Raw genomic sequence first — 17,941 nt, 5'->3', positions numbered from 1 at the left:
TGTAAAATTTAATACTGTCAACTCAATGTTTTCCTTCTTAATGTGATGGGTGTACTAGAAATATAAAAATATTTCCCATCTTATCTGAGCAAATATACTTCTTGATAATATTCACATGGAATGTCTTTAAGAAAAAAAATCATTCCTCTGATGCCTAATAATAAAAAAATGATTCTTAATATTTTAAAATCTTATATCGTTATCTAACAGAGGTAAGTATGAAAATGCTTTATTGATGATTGGAAACTAAAATAGAATAAACATGAACATGTTTAAGACAGATATATCTAAATATATCCAGTGGTTAGAAGTATATTAAAACAGATAAGCTAAATTGCAAAGTTAGTATATTGGACTCTAGAATTTCAAATAGAAGATGGTTGAGTTCTAGTGAACCAAAAGAGCTAAGGTAAGTTTGTTATCTCAAGTAGTACTGTTGTTCTAACACACTTATCTTTTTGAATATAAATGTTTTCCTATAAATTTAAATTTAACAGAGAAGTGTTTCCTTACCTAACAGATGTTATTTTTAACTTTAAAAATATAGGCAGATATGTCCACCTAAACCGGGTGTATATACAGAAACTAACAGATCTGCTGAAAGAAATATAAGGTACAATGATCTACATCTATATCTATGTAGTTGTAGAAATGATAAAGTATGCTTTATTAGAACACTTAAGAACACAAAACAATTAATAATTAAAGTCAATTTTCCACTTAAATATAGTAGATATAGATATTTTTATATGTAGCTGAGAATTTTATTCCTTTTATTTCTAGTTTAAGCTTTACATTAAGAAAATAACCAAAATTGTCTGAACGTGACAGCAGAATAAGATTAGACCCCTTAAGACAGGAAAACACCTCTTTATTCCAGCATTTGTCCCCAGTTCTGTGATATAGTTGGTGTTAAGGCATACGTAAATGAAGAGGTGGAAATATAGTTAACTGATTGAACTTGTTCTACAAAAGCTTTGTCTGGAATTGGCTGTATGATAAGGTCACATCCACCCCCACCAGCATCATCAGGAAGAGGCTTACAAATTGTATTGATGCCTTTGGGTAAGGTTTCCCCATGATAGTCCTGATTTATGCCTGTTGTCTTGTACATCTCATCTAGTTTAGCATTTGTTTTAGATATATCTTGTTCTCATTTTTTATTTTTTGGGAAAAACCCACTATTTTTGAGATTAGTTTTTGAACAATGCTACTTTATAGTTCTATCAATATGATAAACCAATTTTTTTATTATGGTAAAAAACATATAACATTAAATTTACCATCTTAACTATTATAATAAATCAATTTTTCAGTCAAAAATTTTTTTGACTGAAAACGTTTTTCGAAGTTCAGAAGTTACATACTTTTCTTTTCTTTTTTTAATTTTATCATTTCCCTTGACTCTCAGAAGAGTCCCAGTTTGAAACATACCTCACATAGATACCTTACCTTTGGGGAAAATCATGTTTTCCTTGTACCTAGTGACTTAAAGTGCAGTGCTACCTCAACGTTTCCCAAACTGTGTCCCATGTGCCACGAGACATCAATGCATGTTCTGTGAAAGAAGGGGTTAATGGCCCAACGCTTTTAGGGAACATAATTAAATAGAGTCCTCTGCCACAGGACTTCTCAGAATCTTCAGTGTGCTCATATGTATTCTGAATCTCCAGAAGTAGGTTACATTTCCCAAATTTACTTGACTACAAAATTCTCTCTTCGTGGAAGTCTATTAACCTTCTATGAGACATTGTTTGTGAAACATAGGTCTTAATTACAGGGAAACCTATAAGGATTTTTACAATTACTCCTTTTCATGACCTCGGGAGACAAGCATGGATTCAAGCCCTCTATGGGTCAGATGCTTCCACCTATCCTATAGTTTAAAACGTACTTTCTTTCCCTTTGGAAGCCTAAGACAACAGATATTTTCACCTCATGTGAGGGACTAATTAATCATCTGGATATGTTGCTTAATGCTCCTTGGCTCCGGTAGAAAAACTTCTGAACACACTTCTGTGTTTACTTATGCGGTTAACTATATTTTCTTGTCCATACCCTATTTTAAGTAGAGAACTTGGGAGCAGCCAATATGAGTCTTTAGAAGAAACTGTAGTTATTTCTGCGAGCACTAGATGGCAGAGCCAATGCCCAGGTGGAATAACAGGGGGGAGTGTGTGTGTGTGTTTGCGTGTGTGTCTGTGCTGTGAGCTGATACGATAGAACTAATTTGTTATTCAGTTAAACTCAATAATTCCTGAACAACACACGGACTATCTCTTTCTTCACTAAAAACGGATGAAGAATTTTACCTACTTCAAAGATAGCTTTACTGTCACTGACTTGTATTTATTTTTCATTGAAGGAGTCAGGATCTCGAGAACATTGTCAAAGTGGACACTTCACTTCAGAAACCTGACAAAGGGTAAGATCTCAGAGCTTTTGAGCTTGTTTTTTCCTTCTCTTTATATTTCAAAAATGCTTAACCAGTACCTTTAAAGATTCCAAGTATGGGGGCCTGCCTGATGGCATAGTGGTTAAGTTCGGTGTGCTCTGGTTCAGCGGCCCAGGTTTGCAGGCCTGGATTCCAGGCTCAGACCTACACCACTCAGCAAGCCATGCTGTGGAGGCGTCCCACATACAAAATAGGGGAAGACTGGCACAGATGTTAGCTCAGGGCCACTCTTCCTCAAGCAAAAAGAGGAAGATTGGCAACAGGTGTTAGCTCAGGGCCCCTCTTCCTCACCAAAAAAAAAAAAAAAGTTCCAAATATGAACAAAATCCCAATGCTGTTTATTATATCTAATTTAAAAGAAGAAAGAATCAGTGTCTCTAGATATGTGTCCCTGAAAATTGGGTGACGCTGACATTTATGGATACTCTATTTCCTCTGCCTCCTCCTTTGGTGATTGTACTCATCCCAGTTATCTCAGCTGTTTTGACCTTGTTCCAGTTCTGTATTTATGTTGCTGGCTCAAATCTCTACTTATCTATCTCCCCAGCACCTCGATTTAGAATGTCCTAAGCTACATTCAACTTCCTTCTCAAACATGCTATTTCCTGGCTTCTCTCTGTTCTTTCACTCAGGCAAGCTCATTTGTCTGGAATGAATCACTCTTTTGTTTTTTCCCTTGTGAGGAAGATTAGTCCTGAGCTAACATCGATGCCAATCCTCCTCTTTTTGCTGAGGGAGACTGGCCCTGGGCTAACATCCATGCCCATCTTCCTCTACTTTATATGGGATGCTGCCACAGCATGGCTTGACAAACGGTGCGTCAGTGTGCGCCCGGGATCCGAACCCTGGAACCCTGGGCCACCGCAGCAGAGCACGCACACTTAACTGCTACTTCACCTGGTCGGCCCCCTGGAATCACTCTTGGTTCTTCCATGTCTTGTTCCCTTTATGTAGTATCAGGCACATATGGATTAAATGTCTAAAATACCCCTCATGCCCACGTGGCCTCACCCTAGTTCAAACCCTCGTTGACTCCAGCATACGTTATGAGAGTATCTATCCACATTTACTTACACTCCTTCAGTCTCTCCTCCCACAAAACCGTTACTACCCATCACTGCCAGAGTTTTCTTCCTAAGATTTTGCTTGAACAGTCACTCCACTGGCTCCCCATTGCCCATTCAGTTACTTACAACCTCATCCAAGGCCTTTGTTAACCTGGCTCCAATCTAACCTTCCAGAGTTATCTCTGACTTCACACTTCCATTTACCCTCCATGCAATACCAAGTTAAATCACTTCATCTCTATAGTTTTCAGATAGTCTGCCTTTGTTTATGCCACTCTACCCACATGGCAGCCTTTCCAGCCTCAAGGCCACCATATCAATCTATCCAGGTCCTACCCATTTTTCAAGATCCAGATCAAATACCACCTCCTCTGTGAAGTCTTCTCTGAGAGATCCAGTGAGTTGTGACTTCTGCCTCTCTTAGATATTAGAGTCCCACTATTCATGTTTCATAACAACTAATTATGTTTGGTGTTGTTTCATCTTCTCTACCATCTTTTTAATCTCTTAGATAGAGCAGATATTTTGTCTTATTCACCATATGCTATTTGCAAAATCTGACATGATGCTTTGTGCAAAGTAGTTGTTTATATAATAGCTAATGGTAAAATAATGATGAGCAGTGAGAAACCCTTGAGTATGAGCATTCCATAGTTTAAATCCCATACATACAAAAATTTCCTTGCTTAATGGAATTTAGCAATGCTAAGAGTGTTATTAGAGGTTGCAGTCTCAGGCAAAAGAACTGAAGAGAAGAAACAGAAGTGATGCTTAGCTCTTCTGTGCAAATTCATAAACAATACAGGAGATCTGAATCTAGGCAGGGACTCTAGAAAGTATCCTGAATGTTTCATTTCCATTTCTTCTCTCATTGAAGTGCCCAGATCTCTAATTTTATTTATTTATTTTTGTTTGAGGTAATATTTTGTTTGTAATAGAGATTGGACAGTTTTTTGGTGGGTGATCAGTATGTTTGTGGGAGAGATAGGTGAGGGGTGGTGGAAGGAAATTGTGGTTTGGCGTAAATCAAACTGAAACATTGAGAACTGCAGTTAGTTTAACTGTCCTGTCCCCTCTCCCTAGCCACATGCACGAATTCCACAGCCAGACACATTCTTCACAGGGAGAAGTTGCTGCTTTGACAGGGGCCAGGGGAAATGTCTGTTGCATCGACATAGCTGAGTATTGTTACTGTGGGCCATCCTTAGGGACTAGAAATAGCTTTATTTATCCAAGCTGCTTTTTGTGGTATTCTTTTATGAAAAGGACTGTTATTTCTATCTGATTAATAGCATTTAATTTATTGCAAATGCAGTGGTGAAACTCGATATCCAAAGCTTTCATCAATTTAAGGTCATTTTAAAAGCTCAACGTCTTTGTTCAGAATGCAATCTCCATTTTTGTTAATTTACCACAGAGTGTCTTCTCATGATTTATGCTAATTTTCTTGTGATAAACGTGAGCAACTCCAAGTCCTGATAATCTTATCATTGTGAGTCACACTTTCTGCCTGAAACGTCTGAGGCTAAAATTTACAGGATTCTTAGGTTTGTTCTTTCCCTTGGGGACAAGGGCAGATTTGCAGCCTCAGTGTTGGAAGGTAGAATTTCAGCAAGAAACAACAGTGGGGCATTGTGTCAGGGGACCAGGTAGCATTTGTCCCACACAAGGATAGAACATTGATCAATTTTTTTGTCAGGGTCAACAGCTTTTGTATTTCAGTATTTCAGTCCTACCATTGAATATGTAATATTACCTGAAAGGGTTCATCTGTGTGATCACTGTTAACTTGACGTGTGTTTAGGGTCTGTAGGAGGACTGGCCCAGCAGCTATTCTGGCAATATTTTATGCCAGGCATCTTCAAAGCACATAAGTGACTCAGCAACTATACATCTCTAACGCTGCGCCACAGTCTTGGTGTCTCTAAATGCAGTTTAAAGAAATAGATATAGCAAGCATTTATTAAATGAAAAATTTAGTATTGACTGGGAACTGTTTGTTGTAATGGCCAAAATTAATTGAGAGTTTATGAATTGCCAAGCATCATGCTAAGCATTTTATATTCATTAGCTTATTGATTCTTTTATGAGGAGGGTACAATTAGTATTCTTATTTTATAGATGAAAAAATTGAGGCAGCAAGAAGTTAGGTAACTCACCCAGAGTCACTAACTAATAAGTGGTGAATCCCGGATTGGAATCTAGGTATCCAGCTCACTTGGGAGCCTGAATGTGTAACTACTGAGTTTAACACCAGTGATGAATCAAGAAGAAAGAGAAACACTGAGAAAGTGTGGAAAACATGTGATTCTAGAGGAAGAAGAAGGGAGAACCAAGATTTGTGAACTGAAAAACTGGATGAGGAAGGCAAGAGAAATGGGAGTGAAGCGGGTAGACAGAAGAAGACAGGACATGCTATGAGGAATGAATAGGAACAAGGAACCCACCTAGGCTGCCTTCATGGGGGAGAGAGCTGACCTCATGTGGTTCTAAGGGATATTCTGGAACCAGGGGTTTAGCTTAAACAGGTTGCTCCTGAAGAAGCAGCCAGAAAGTTGCAGTTCTCAAATATGGAAACAAGATAGCAAATTTAGCTGACCTAGAATGAGGTAGGAGGAAAATTCAAGAAAGAAACCAGACTTACTGATGAGCAAGTGTTTTCCAATAGCTACTTTGAGCGAGTATGTTATGCAAAATTAGAATCTATAATTAGTCAATGTACCCATGTTTGTTGATTCTATTAAAAACCTGTGTTAAGCACCTACTGTATGAAAGACACAGTATTAAAGACTGAAGAGGATCCAATGTAAAGTACGGTTCTAAATTTTAAGTGGTGTTGGGGGAGGGCTGGAGCATTGACATGAGACAAGTGTGTAACTGCTGTATTACAAAGTATAGTAATGTAAGTGCCATAAAAGAGAGGGAAAACAAAAAACAAAAAACCCAAATGCTGGGGCTGGCCCAGTGGCGCAAGCGGTTGGGTGCGCGCGCTCCGCTGCGGCGGCCCGGGGTTCACTGGTTCGGATCCCGGGCGCGCACCGACGCACTGCTTGGCAGACCATGCTGTGGCGGCGTCCCATATAAAGTGGAGGAAGATGGGCACAGATGTTAGCCCAGGGCTGTCTTCCTCAGCAAAAAAAGAGGAGGATTGGCGGATGTTAGCACAGGGCTGATCTCCTCACAAAAAAAAAAAAAAAAAAAACCCAAATGCTGCAAGGGTTCCAAAAATGTAGGGGACTCTATTCATTTGGAGGACTGGGAAGGATTTCGTGGAAAAAGAGTTGTGTGGGGAGATCCTTGAAGGATAGACAGAACTTTCGTAGATGATAAAGGTAGGGCATGTGTTATATTTCACAGAACTCAGAAATAGTTCTTTTAAGGTGAATCTTCCCTTTGACTCTGAGCAGACTTTTACTGATGTGAGATTTTTTTTCTCTTCCAAAAGAGAAGAATTGGATAATCTCATCAAAATGAACAAAAGCTTGAATAGGTAAGATTTAAAAACATCTGTTTTTGCTTTATTACTGAATTGCATATTATAATTTCTTATATCTTTTCAGTATTATGTGAGGACCCACATACCGGCTAGTTAAAAGTATCCTACAAATCTTGAATAAAAAGCTTGCAGAAATCATCATCATTTCATCATTATTATGAATGGTTATTACAATCTAAAGATACTAATATTAACATGTTTTTAATAACTGCCTTACTAAACTCCGTTTGTTTAGTAAGGCAGTTATATAAATAAACACATTTCTCTTCCTGAAATATTAATGTATTAGTCTGTAAGCAGAGTTTGGTTTGGTCACTGAATGCTTTTAGTTTTATCATTACAAAAACGACTTATCTTAGTTAACATTCTCTCCTTATTTTGAATCATTTATAATTGCATACTTTAAAAATTATAATAATTGAAGTTTGTGTTAGAGGTGTGTGCAGTTCTCATTTTCTCTCTGTCAGTTTGCACACTTACATACTCAATGGGCAGGGACAAAAGAAAGGAGAAACAAAGGAAATGTCAAATGAGTTAATTGATTTGAGGATCAAGAGATGTGGTTTTCATACCTCATTCTGACAATAATGATCTATATGATTGACTATCAACAATTCACTTAAATTTGCTGCTTTTCAGTTTTCTCATTTATAAAGAGAGGAGGAATTAGATCAAGAATCACAGACTTCATGGCCTTTTGAGGCCAGGCAGGTGTAAGTGAGTGAAGGGGGCTGACTGTGTGAAACATAGGGGAAATGCCCTGTCCAAAGCGCCCAGCTGTTTCTCAGCTCCAGCTGATGGTTGACACGTGAGAATTTGAGCCCAGTGTTGCAGGACAGTTTCAGAAGATACTGGAAATCCAAGTTTCTATGTGTCCTGGCCAGCTTTGTAAATATTGCCTCACATTAAAAACAAAAACACTCCATGAACCCAAACAACACATCTGTGGACCTATTACAGATTGTGGGTCCCCAGTTTGTATCTTGCCTTTATTTTCTCTAAGGTCCACTGCAATTTAAATTTTGAGTCTATGAAAATACCTGTGTGGAATAAAGCAATTTCAAGGATTGTGGCTCATCTTTCACCATCAGCTTCTATTTCATGTCTCAGATGTAAACTGGTCTATGTTTCTATAGAGTTAAGTATCTGTTATTACCACTGACAAGGTTTTTTATTCAATATATTTAAAGAAATCAAGGTCTTGATGGTCTCTTCAGAGCAAATCTTAAGGCAGAACAAACAGAAAAAAGGTGAGTGCATCTGTCTCTAACCTGAAAATCTCATCTCCCAGATTGCTTGTTTTATCCTTTCAGACATTAGCCAGAAGGGAGTTGTATCCTCTGGCATGAAAATGTACTAACAGGTGGGGTAGCGCTCTTGGTACTGTACACTTCGTTCAGACATAACTGCTCGGAAGGATTTCTGCTCTTCTGTTCCATAAGAGTAAATGAGAAATTCATGAAGAACGTTTATTGTATCTGACCTCTTAAGATACCACCCAATTTTATTTCAATATTCAGTCTTTTATTTGAATTTCTTTATGTTTTACAGAGCCAAAAGCCTTGAAAATCTCATCTTTGTGAATACCCGGACAGACAAAGATGGCAAAGGGTAAGATTTGATGAAAACTCTTACAGGCCTCTTTGGTTGAGTCCTAGACTGTATAACATTTCCTGGAGGAGACCTCTTGCTCAGGACAAAGGTCAGACAGGCTGGTGGAACGGGCCCCCCCATCAGGGTCAGGAGATGGGTGGCTGTCTTGGTGCTGGCTCTGCCACCAACAATCTGGGTGACCCTGGACACATTGCTTAACCTTTAGAGACCTCTGTTGCCTCATTCCATAAAATGTTCCCAAGTTCCCTTTTATATCTAAAAATGAAAGAAATCAGATTTGCTGTTACAAGTAGTGGACAATAGGCTGGTTCATGAACTAAATATATTTACCATAAGACATTTTGATGCTGGGAGCATAGCCCATCACTACTGAAGTCTTTGTAATGTGCTAAGACACTTTTCAGTTGGAATCTTGGTTGAGTCACTTCTTATATATGTTTCAGATATATTTGTAAATATCTCAAGGTCAAGAGCCATGCTTTTATTTATTTTGTATCATAAAGAGCATTAATGAAGGATCAGTAACTGAACTGATAACATTTAAGAGGTTAACTCATAGTTCTGGACTGATATTGATATGCTAGAAAATAAGTTACATTACTGATATTATTTTTTGTGTTGAAAGAAACCAAACTCTTGACAGTTTCATTAAAGAAAATCCCCGAACAGTTGAAAATAACAAAGGGTAAGGATTTATGAGATCTCTACTGCTTTTTCTCTAGATTCACTGTTTACCTTGTATTTGGTTAGTCATTAAATTTGCTTTCCTACAACGATAATTATTTCTATTGTCTTGGTTACCTTTAAAAACCATTTATCTGTGCCAATCTGTGCACAGAATGGTGTTCCGGTTTTTCAAGTCAATCTTGGCAGATACATTCTCAACCTCTCTGATGTAGAACACGTAACAAAGTCTATATAATAAAAAGTGTTGGCAATAACAATCCCCCAGACATTGAATGCTTGTTAACAACACATTACCATAATGAAAACGTGCAATCATTATTATGGGTGAATTTTTTTCAAATGGAGAACAGATGAAGTGGGAAAGCAGTCAATTTCTGTTAAGTGGTTATATGAGTTTTACAGGAAAAGATGACATTTCAGATATTTAAGAAATGAAGTTTGGAAAGTTCCACAAAAGTGGTGGAAAATAGGAAAAGTAGGATGAACATCACAAGTAAATCATTTTGTGGGCGAGAAAGGAGGATAAGAGAAGTGATTTGTAATCTGGGATAACTTGATAGCAGCTAGGCTTTGATGCAAGAGTGACTGACCTCGTTGGTGTAGTAGGGAGAGTCCGTAGTTCCTTTTCCTTCTTCCTTCCCTCTCTCCCTTTCTTCTTTCTTATATTGAAAGAAACTAAAATGTCAATAGTATTATCACAGTGAAATTAGAGACAGATAAAAATGGCAAAGGGGAACGCTTGGACAATTGGGGAATGTAGAGGGATTAGCTTCCATGTTCCCTAAAAATTTTAAGTTTTGGCGTGTGAAAGTTTTATCAGTTGTGGCTAATTTATATGAAGCACTGAAGCCATCGTAGAGTTATTTTTACTTTTACAAGGTTACTTCAGAATCTTGAACTTTTTATTAAAAATGACTTGTGTAAATCTTCAAAGTGTTTAGAAAATGTCGATCATCTGATTTTTACGCCTGATGTGAATGATTTTCATGTTTAAAGAAGACAATATCTCAACAAATGTATTAAAGTTAACTTCCCATCCACACCCCCCTCAAAGGAGAAAGATAGCAAAAGCTGAGACCTGGAGGGAACTTTTACTTTTAAATTGATTTAATCATAACTGAGTAATGGTTGGGACCTTACTAGTAGGATGCTTAGCATATCTTTTCAGCATTTTGCACAAGGAGTAGAGCCACTTGAATTAAATATTTCTAAGGACTTCTGAAGCTTTAGGTACTGAAAACATCTTACTCCTGTTGTGAGAAATCTGCTGTTGTCATAAGAGATTGGATTGTTCTCTCTCTTTCTCTCTCTGTTGCTCTGCCCTCGTCCACTTTCCCCCAATGTGGTAAAGAAACCAAGGCCTTGGAAGTCTTATTAAAGTTAATCAAAGGACTGACAAAAACGAGAAAGGGTGAGTAAAGCTTCTACCGTGATGGGGCTCTTTCTTTTTCAGCTTAGCTTTTTACAATTCATTAGAAATGGGAGTGTCGTGCTTTCCTCTGTCACAGATGAACTGTTGCCCTTTTGGCCTATCAAAGACAGTAGGTAAAAGGATACAATGAGTGCTGGTTCCATAGGACCACATGTTTGAGTTGCATTGAAGTAAGTGCAGGACAACCTGCTACATAATCTCTTATTCTACATTTTCTTAGGTACTTTTTTAAATGAGCCAAATTTTATATTTAAATTAAGAAATGAAAAGGGCAAAATTGCAAAGTGAGGGAGATGTTGGGCAGATTTTCTAAACCGATTTAAAATAAGTACTACTGTGGAAATTAATAAAGATAAGCTCAGGATAATTACATCAAAGATTTTTCTGGTCATTTGGCCTTGGAAACGTCTGACACCCTTTCAAGGACATTCTTGTTTATACAGATTTCTGAGAAACTGAATGTAACCTAACTGACATAAGGTTTTCGTGTTTTTTCCAAAGAAGCCAAGGTCTCGAAACAATTATCAAAGCAAGAGCCAGGACAGATAAAACTAGCAGAGGGTGAGAACTGCTTTGATGTTTCTGAAACTTGTTTATTTTCCTCCAGATTAATTGTGTGATGGTCTCAGAGATATTGAGGGGGTCACATCTTTGAGTTCATCTTCTTTCTTCTGTATCTGATCCCTATTGCCCTGATTTTCACTTTGCAGAGTCTGCAGTACCTTCTATCTAAATTTACATGTACATATAGCCCAATAAAATCCTAGAGATTAATTTAACTATATTATTATAGGAAATTTTAATAATAAAAATGAATTTAAGTATAGTAATTTTCTTCAAAAGCTTGAATTAATCATCAATAATATGCAAGGTATATATATGTATATAATATGATGGGAATACTTTGAAACCGATCTAAACTTTTTTTTAAGGGGTGAAGACCTTGATAATGTTATCAAAGTGAATCCCAAAGGAAGTGAAAATACCGCTGGGTAAGACTTATTAGTGTCTTTAAATCTGATTTCTGCAAGTGGCAATTAATAAGATAAAATGATTTGGCATTTTAACTTCATAACCATATTTTATTAGCATGGAATTGAACAATAATGATGGGCCACATGACCCTCCGTCCTTGCTTCCAGTAAAATCATTTATTTTAAAAAGTGTCCCAAGATTTAATAGTAAGTTGCCTTTTCTCCCAGATTTTGGGCTTTGATTTGTTTTTAGAGATGAGTTACTGAATTGAATTTCTTTGTGTCTAAAGAAAGCACAGTCTTGACAACATTTTCAAAGTGGATCTCCAAAATGACAAAGATAGCCGAGGGAGGCTTGACTAAAACTCTAGTAAATCAATTCTGTAAGGATGGTGGTCTCAGAAGGTAGCCCGGAGGAGGGGCTGGGCAGGTACATACACTGGGAGTGAGAACATTCCACCACTTTCTCTCCTCTTCAGGGCTATGTTGATGGGGCAGCAGTACCCAGTCATGATACTTCTGCCATCATCTACTGCCCCTTTTGGGTTCAGGTGCTGCCCCTTTGGGTATTACTCAAGGCATTTTAATGGGGGTGAAATGTGTTTCCCTGAGAGTGAGTCATTAATTTTCCTGCCATGTCAGGGTTTTTTTTTTTTTTTGCCCTTTATAACTCATCATAATGTACTTTGAGGCAAATGATATTTTAAAAGATTTGGATTGGGGCAATTGTTGAGTTTATATGAGAGCATATATTCTATCATTATTTTTGGTATTGTTAAATTATTATTAGTATTACTTTAAAACAAAATAGGCAATTAAATCCGATTTGTTGAGTAGAAATTTATATTCTCTCTGGATCCAGTATAGAACTTTATCTAACTTATATTGCTTTATTGCTGCTCATTTGGGGTATTCTAACAAGATGTATCTGAGGGCAAAGTTGATTTTGTTAAATAACAAGTTTCACATATACTTATGCATTTTGAGAAGAAAACAAAAAATTATATGTTTCTTGTTAACAAGTAAGGAAACTTAAGTGGTCTTCAGCTCAAGATGTAAGAGAAAAGTTTTCATTTACATTTAGAGCTTTAAAAGTTACATTGACAGAGAACTTGAATATTTACCACTTAATTTTTCCAACCATTGTTCACCGGATTAGTGTTTTATTTTAATAACATTCATTAAAACTCATTTATTTATTCAAAGAAAACAAGACCTCAATGGGCTTCTTAAAGTGAATTCCGAAACAAATAAAAATATCAAGAGGTAAGACATTTAAAGTTCTTTTTCCTTTGTCGTTTATGAGCGCGTTGGAAATCTGACTCCTTGTATACAGAAGAGTAAATTGAAATTCAAACCAAAACTGAGCTCTCTTTTCCCCAAATGTATGATATTAAGCAATTTTATACAAATGATACACAGAAGTGACCTCTTGCATTTTATTCTTGGGTGAAGTTTGCCATCAGGTAGATATGAGAAATTAAATGGGAATTTGACTGACCTTCTCTACTGAGCTAAATAATTTATTTCTTTGCATGTATGTAGTGTGTATTGTGTAAATTCCAGTCCAAGGGCAGAAGACCAATGACAGGTCAAGCAGTTAGGCAGGCGAAGTCCCCTCTTACTCAACCTTTTTGTTCTCTTCAGGCCTTCAACTGATTGGATGGGGCCCACACAGGTTAGGGAGGGCTATCTGCTTTACTACCAATTCAAATGTTAATCTCATCCAGAAACACTCTCACAGATACACCCAGAATAATGTTTGGCCAAATATCTGGGCACCCTGTGGCCCAGTCAAGCTGACACATGAAATTAACCATCATAATGTGTGTATATGTAAGTGTATGTGTGTATGTATAAATAGTATGTGTGTATAAGTGTATGTGTGTGCATAAGTAGTGTATAAGTGTATGTATGTGGATGTATAAATAGTATGTGTGGATGTGTGCGGGTGTATCTGTGAACTGTGTGTGCATGTGTGTAGTGTATTTGTGTGTAGTGTGTGTATGTGTATGTAGTGTGGTATGTGTTTAAAGATGAAGAGCTTAACCCAGTGCACTCTGTTAAGAGAGTTCTCCTACCCATGAGTTGTCAAGTAAATCTGGAAAGCTTATGTCCTCTTGCTTTTGATTTTTTTAAAAGCAGATGGAATATATTTGAAACTGAGCTGGTTGGCATGTTGCTGAAAACAACATACCAACTAATTCCATGTGGTTTCCTTTGAACTCCTTTCCGTTCAGTTACCTCAGTACATGATATTATTAGTTGATTCTAAAATGTGTCACCAATGCCTGCAGGCCCAGTCGGCGGAGCAAAGGCTTGGCTAGATGAAAAGCTGGCGTGCTCGTTGTCAGGCTGTCCTGTTCCCAGCAGCAGGGCATGGTCAGAGGTGCAGCGACCCAATAAGTTAGAGGCTTGTACAATTTTGCAACCAACAGGCTAAGAAGAAAGCATTAATTTCCTTGGCTACCTGGGTGGTTTAGGGAGGTAACCTGAGGTGGTGAATGTTAGCAAAGAGTCCAAAAGACCTGGGTTCAAATTCTGACTCTGTCACTGGCTAGCTGTGTCCCCGTGCCTCAATTTGCTCATCTGCAAAATAGGGATCATAATACTATCATGCCTGGCACACAACGGATACAAGTAATTGTTAGCAATAATAAAGAGTCACATCAATTATATTTTCTTAGTGATTTTGATACTGTTCAAATATTTAATTTACTTTGACTCTCCAAGAAAAATCCATGTTTTCCTTTCCAATTTTTATTAAAGAGAATATTTTAAATCATTACCTATTGTTTTTCATACATTGGTGTATGTGCGTGTGTATGTCTATGTGGGCATATGTGTATAAAGGCATGCAAATGTTTGTATGCACTTGTGTCTGTGTGCTTGTGTGTTCATGAGTGTATATATATGTATATGTGTGTTTATGTGTGTATGTGAGTGCATATGCACACGGGTATGTGCATGTCTGTGCAAATGTGTGTGTGTGATTGCATACATGTGCATGCTTGCTTGTGTGTGCATGAATATATGTATTAGTATACCTGTGTGCTTTGTATGTATATGAGTACATATGTACATGGGTGTGTATGTGTATGCACCTGTGTGTATGTGTGTAGGACTATTGCAGTGAGTGTGAGTGTGTCTGTGTGTGTCTATTCATATGTGTGTGCTTCATGGGAGATTTTAGGGACAGTGCTTGTCATTTTCTTTTACTACACATGATTAAATTCTGTAGGTAAAAAAGTAAAATACGATGATTCTCCCTTCCTTACTAAAAACTTTCAATATTCTCCCATTTCAGGTAGAATAAAATTCTAACCCTTAGCGATGGCCTTTTACTTGTTCAATAAAGTCTAGCCAAATTGCTCGTTTTTCTATCCCAGGTTCATTCCTGCCTTAAGACTTCTGCTTATGCTGTTCCCGCTTTGGGAGTGCTCTACCCCCATATTGTCACCCTCTCAAAGAGGTCGTTTCTGACCATTGAATATAATTAAGTCACACTCCCTCCTCCAACCCCAGCACTGGAGGCACAAGGCATTCTTTTTTATTTTCTTTATAGCATATATCGTTATCTGGAATTGTGGCATTCATTTATATGTTTGATTGTATATTGCCTGCCTCTCCCAAGGTTAGAATGGAAGCTTCATGAGGGCTAAGCCTATGTCTGTATTGTTCATGGCTATCCCAGCACTTGGGGCCAAGAGTAGACTTTCCATAACTACTTGTGGATTGGAAGAATGCATAAATATTGAAGATACATACACTATGAGGCATTGCTTTACATAGTTTAACTCAAAATATTATTTTACATTACTATATTAATTAGCACCCTCTTCTTAATTGACTTTATGAACTTTGAAATTTAAATACCCTTACACTGATAGGTGCTTTATTATTATTTAATATGTTTAAAGAGATCAAGTTCTCGACAATATAATCAAAGCAAACTCCACAACACAAATATTACAAGGGAGGAGTTACAATGCTTACTGCTGTGTTATTTTCTTTTTGAGTACTCAAATCTGAAAATAGAATCCTGGCAACTTTTTTCTCAATCACTGGCATTCAAATCTCACATACTTCATTTAGGCAAAAATCAACAGAGCGTAAAAAAAAAAAAAAGCAACAAGGGATATTCTGGAGTAGAATGGTTGTTTCTGTTGGGTTAATTGTTTCATTATTTGCATGAAAAATGTCCAAATTTTTTATTGCTGCTTTTAGCCTAAGTATACGATTCTCAGACATCTGGATACAAGCAAAAACTTGAGTCAACATCTGGTTGCTTCCAAATATCTGTATCTTTGATGTTGCATAGATGCAACCTCAGAGACTTTGTGATACGCTCTTAGTAGGGCCAGAGGGCATGGAAAAATACGCTGTACAGTACCTTCTGTGGATGTTCTTTACCCACGTGGCATCCTCTGTAGATCAGAGGAGCATTGGCTGGCACTGCATTTGTGGAAAACACAGGTAGATGCAATAAGAAAAGCAAATTTCCATCAAGATCAGAAGCAGATGTACTGAAGGGTAACAATAAAATACTGACGTGTTTTCAGTGACTACATGGAGTTTTATATTACAGTAAATGTGTCTTACATTTCAGAACTCTGCAGATTTTAATCTTCCTATTGTTTGTTGCCAACACAACTAGTCAAAATTTGTAGTTTTAACACGCAATTATAAGTACTAGAAGCAGATGCCAGGTTGTATATCGTGGACTTTAAAAAAATGGTGTTGTAAATAGAAAATCTGCCAAAAAATGTCAATTTTATAAAATATGGATTCTCCAAAGTTCAAAAATCCCACCACGTGTTGGAAGTTGATATGCAGAGGATGTGCCTTCTGGAATGTTCCATGAAAATATAGTGAATATAGACTATTACAAAATGTTTAGTGCACCTGGCAAAGGCTAAGAGCATAGTATTAAATGAATCAAAATAAAGACAGAATCCTAGTGCAGTATTTGCTAGTGGCCTAATGGCTCCAAGATTAAAATATTGTCTCGCTGAATCTCAATGAGTTGCAGAGATGTATAAATCCCAAAATACTTCTGCGTAGTCACTTTTAACAATATTCAACTCTTTGGCATGATCTGTAAGTGTTTACACTGTTTCTGAGTTTTAATGAATAATTTTATCCACTTGGTGTTAATCTATCATTAACCTCATCATTTCTTCTGTGTTTTAAAGAGGACAGAGCCTTGACAATCTCATCCAAGTGACCCCTGAAGTAAACAGTAGTAACCCAAGGTGAGGATTATGTCTTATCTTTCTTCCTTTCCCCGTCTGCATCAATTTGTGGCACTTATCGGAGAAGCTGTGTTGGAAAATCTTTGGGTTGGAATCAGAAAGTCTGACCTCCATTAATTACCAGGTGGATGCCTTCGAGCAAGTCCCTCCAACACTCTGAGCTGCGGCTTCGTTAGCTATAAAATGAGGATTGTAATGTCTGTTCCACCTTTGTCACTTGATTGTTGTAAGAATCAAGTGAAATAATAGATATAAAACCCCTTTAAAGCAAAAAGGCACTACAAACAGAAATTAACAGAATACAGTTTAGTTATAGCCACAGCATTAGATGGAATATTTAGAGAGGCCAGGTGAGAGTTTTTGGCAAATCATTTCATGGTCCCTGAATTGATTTATTTTTATTTTTTTATTGATGTTTTAATAGTTTATAACATTGTGAGATTTTGGGTTTTACATTTTTGTTTGTCCATCACCATATATATGTCTCTTCACCCCTTGTGCCCACCCTCTACCCCCATTGCCCCTGGTAACCGCAATACAGTTTTCTCTGTCCATGTGTTGGTTTATAGTCCACATATGAGTGAGATCATACATTGTTTGTCTTTCTCCTTCTGGCTTATTTCATTTAACATAATACCCTCCAGGCCCATCCAGGGAGGGCCTTGTTGGGGGGCTATCATTGCAAATGGGACGATTTTGTCTTTTTTTTATGGCTGAGTAGTATTCCATTGTATATATATACTACATCTTGATCCAATCATCAGTCAAGGGACACTTAGGTTGCTTCTACTTGGCTATAGTGAATAATGCTGCAATGAACATAGGGATGCATAAGCCTCTTTGGATTGTTGATTTTAGATTCATTGGATAGATTCCCAGTAGTGGGATGCTGAATTGATTTTTTTTTTTTAACTCAATCTTGGCCTAATTTTATTTTGAGGGTAAAATTGGAAACTGAGCC

The 17,941-nt window shown here is 37.2% G+C and overlaps 1 protein-coding gene across 6 annotated transcripts in view; it reads left to right on the top strand.

Annotated features, from left to right (window-relative positions):
* The window catches only part of SCEL (sciellin), a 104,276-nt gene that overhangs the window by 50,071 nt on the left and 36,264 nt on the right, over positions 1–17,941 (top strand). For 4 of the 6 annotated variants that reach the window (XM_087435958.1, XM_087435960.1, XM_087435956.1 and 1 more), the window contains 11 exons: positions 548–613; positions 2,366–2,425; positions 6,968–7,012; positions 8,209–8,268; positions 8,570–8,629; positions 9,258–9,317; positions 10,671–10,730; positions 11,253–11,312; positions 11,684–11,743; positions 12,932–12,991; positions 16,921–16,980. In XM_087435958.1, the coding sequence (XP_087292084.1) occupies positions 548–613; positions 2,366–2,425; positions 6,968–7,012; positions 8,209–8,268; positions 8,570–8,629; positions 9,258–9,317; positions 10,671–10,730; positions 11,253–11,312; positions 11,684–11,743; positions 12,932–12,991; positions 16,921–16,980 (651 nt within the window). The remainder of the gene's footprint in view (positions 1–547; positions 614–2,365; positions 2,426–6,967; positions 7,013–8,208; positions 8,269–8,569; positions 8,630–9,257; positions 9,318–10,670; positions 10,731–11,252; positions 11,313–11,683; positions 11,744–12,931; positions 12,992–16,920; positions 16,981–17,941) is intronic. The other 2 variants (XM_087435959.1, XM_087435961.1) reach the window with 2 other exon arrangements.

This window comes from Ceratotherium simum, chromosome 10 (genome assembly GCF_057802395.1).
Source record: "Ceratotherium simum simum isolate JZ-2026a chromosome 10, ASM5780239v1, whole genome shotgun sequence".
In the NCBI taxonomy this organism is placed as follows: Eukaryota; Metazoa; Chordata; class Mammalia; order Perissodactyla; family Rhinocerotidae; genus Ceratotherium; species Ceratotherium simum.
Note: the sequence above shows the minus strand (reverse complement) of the source record. Positions and strands in the feature narration are given on the sequence as shown.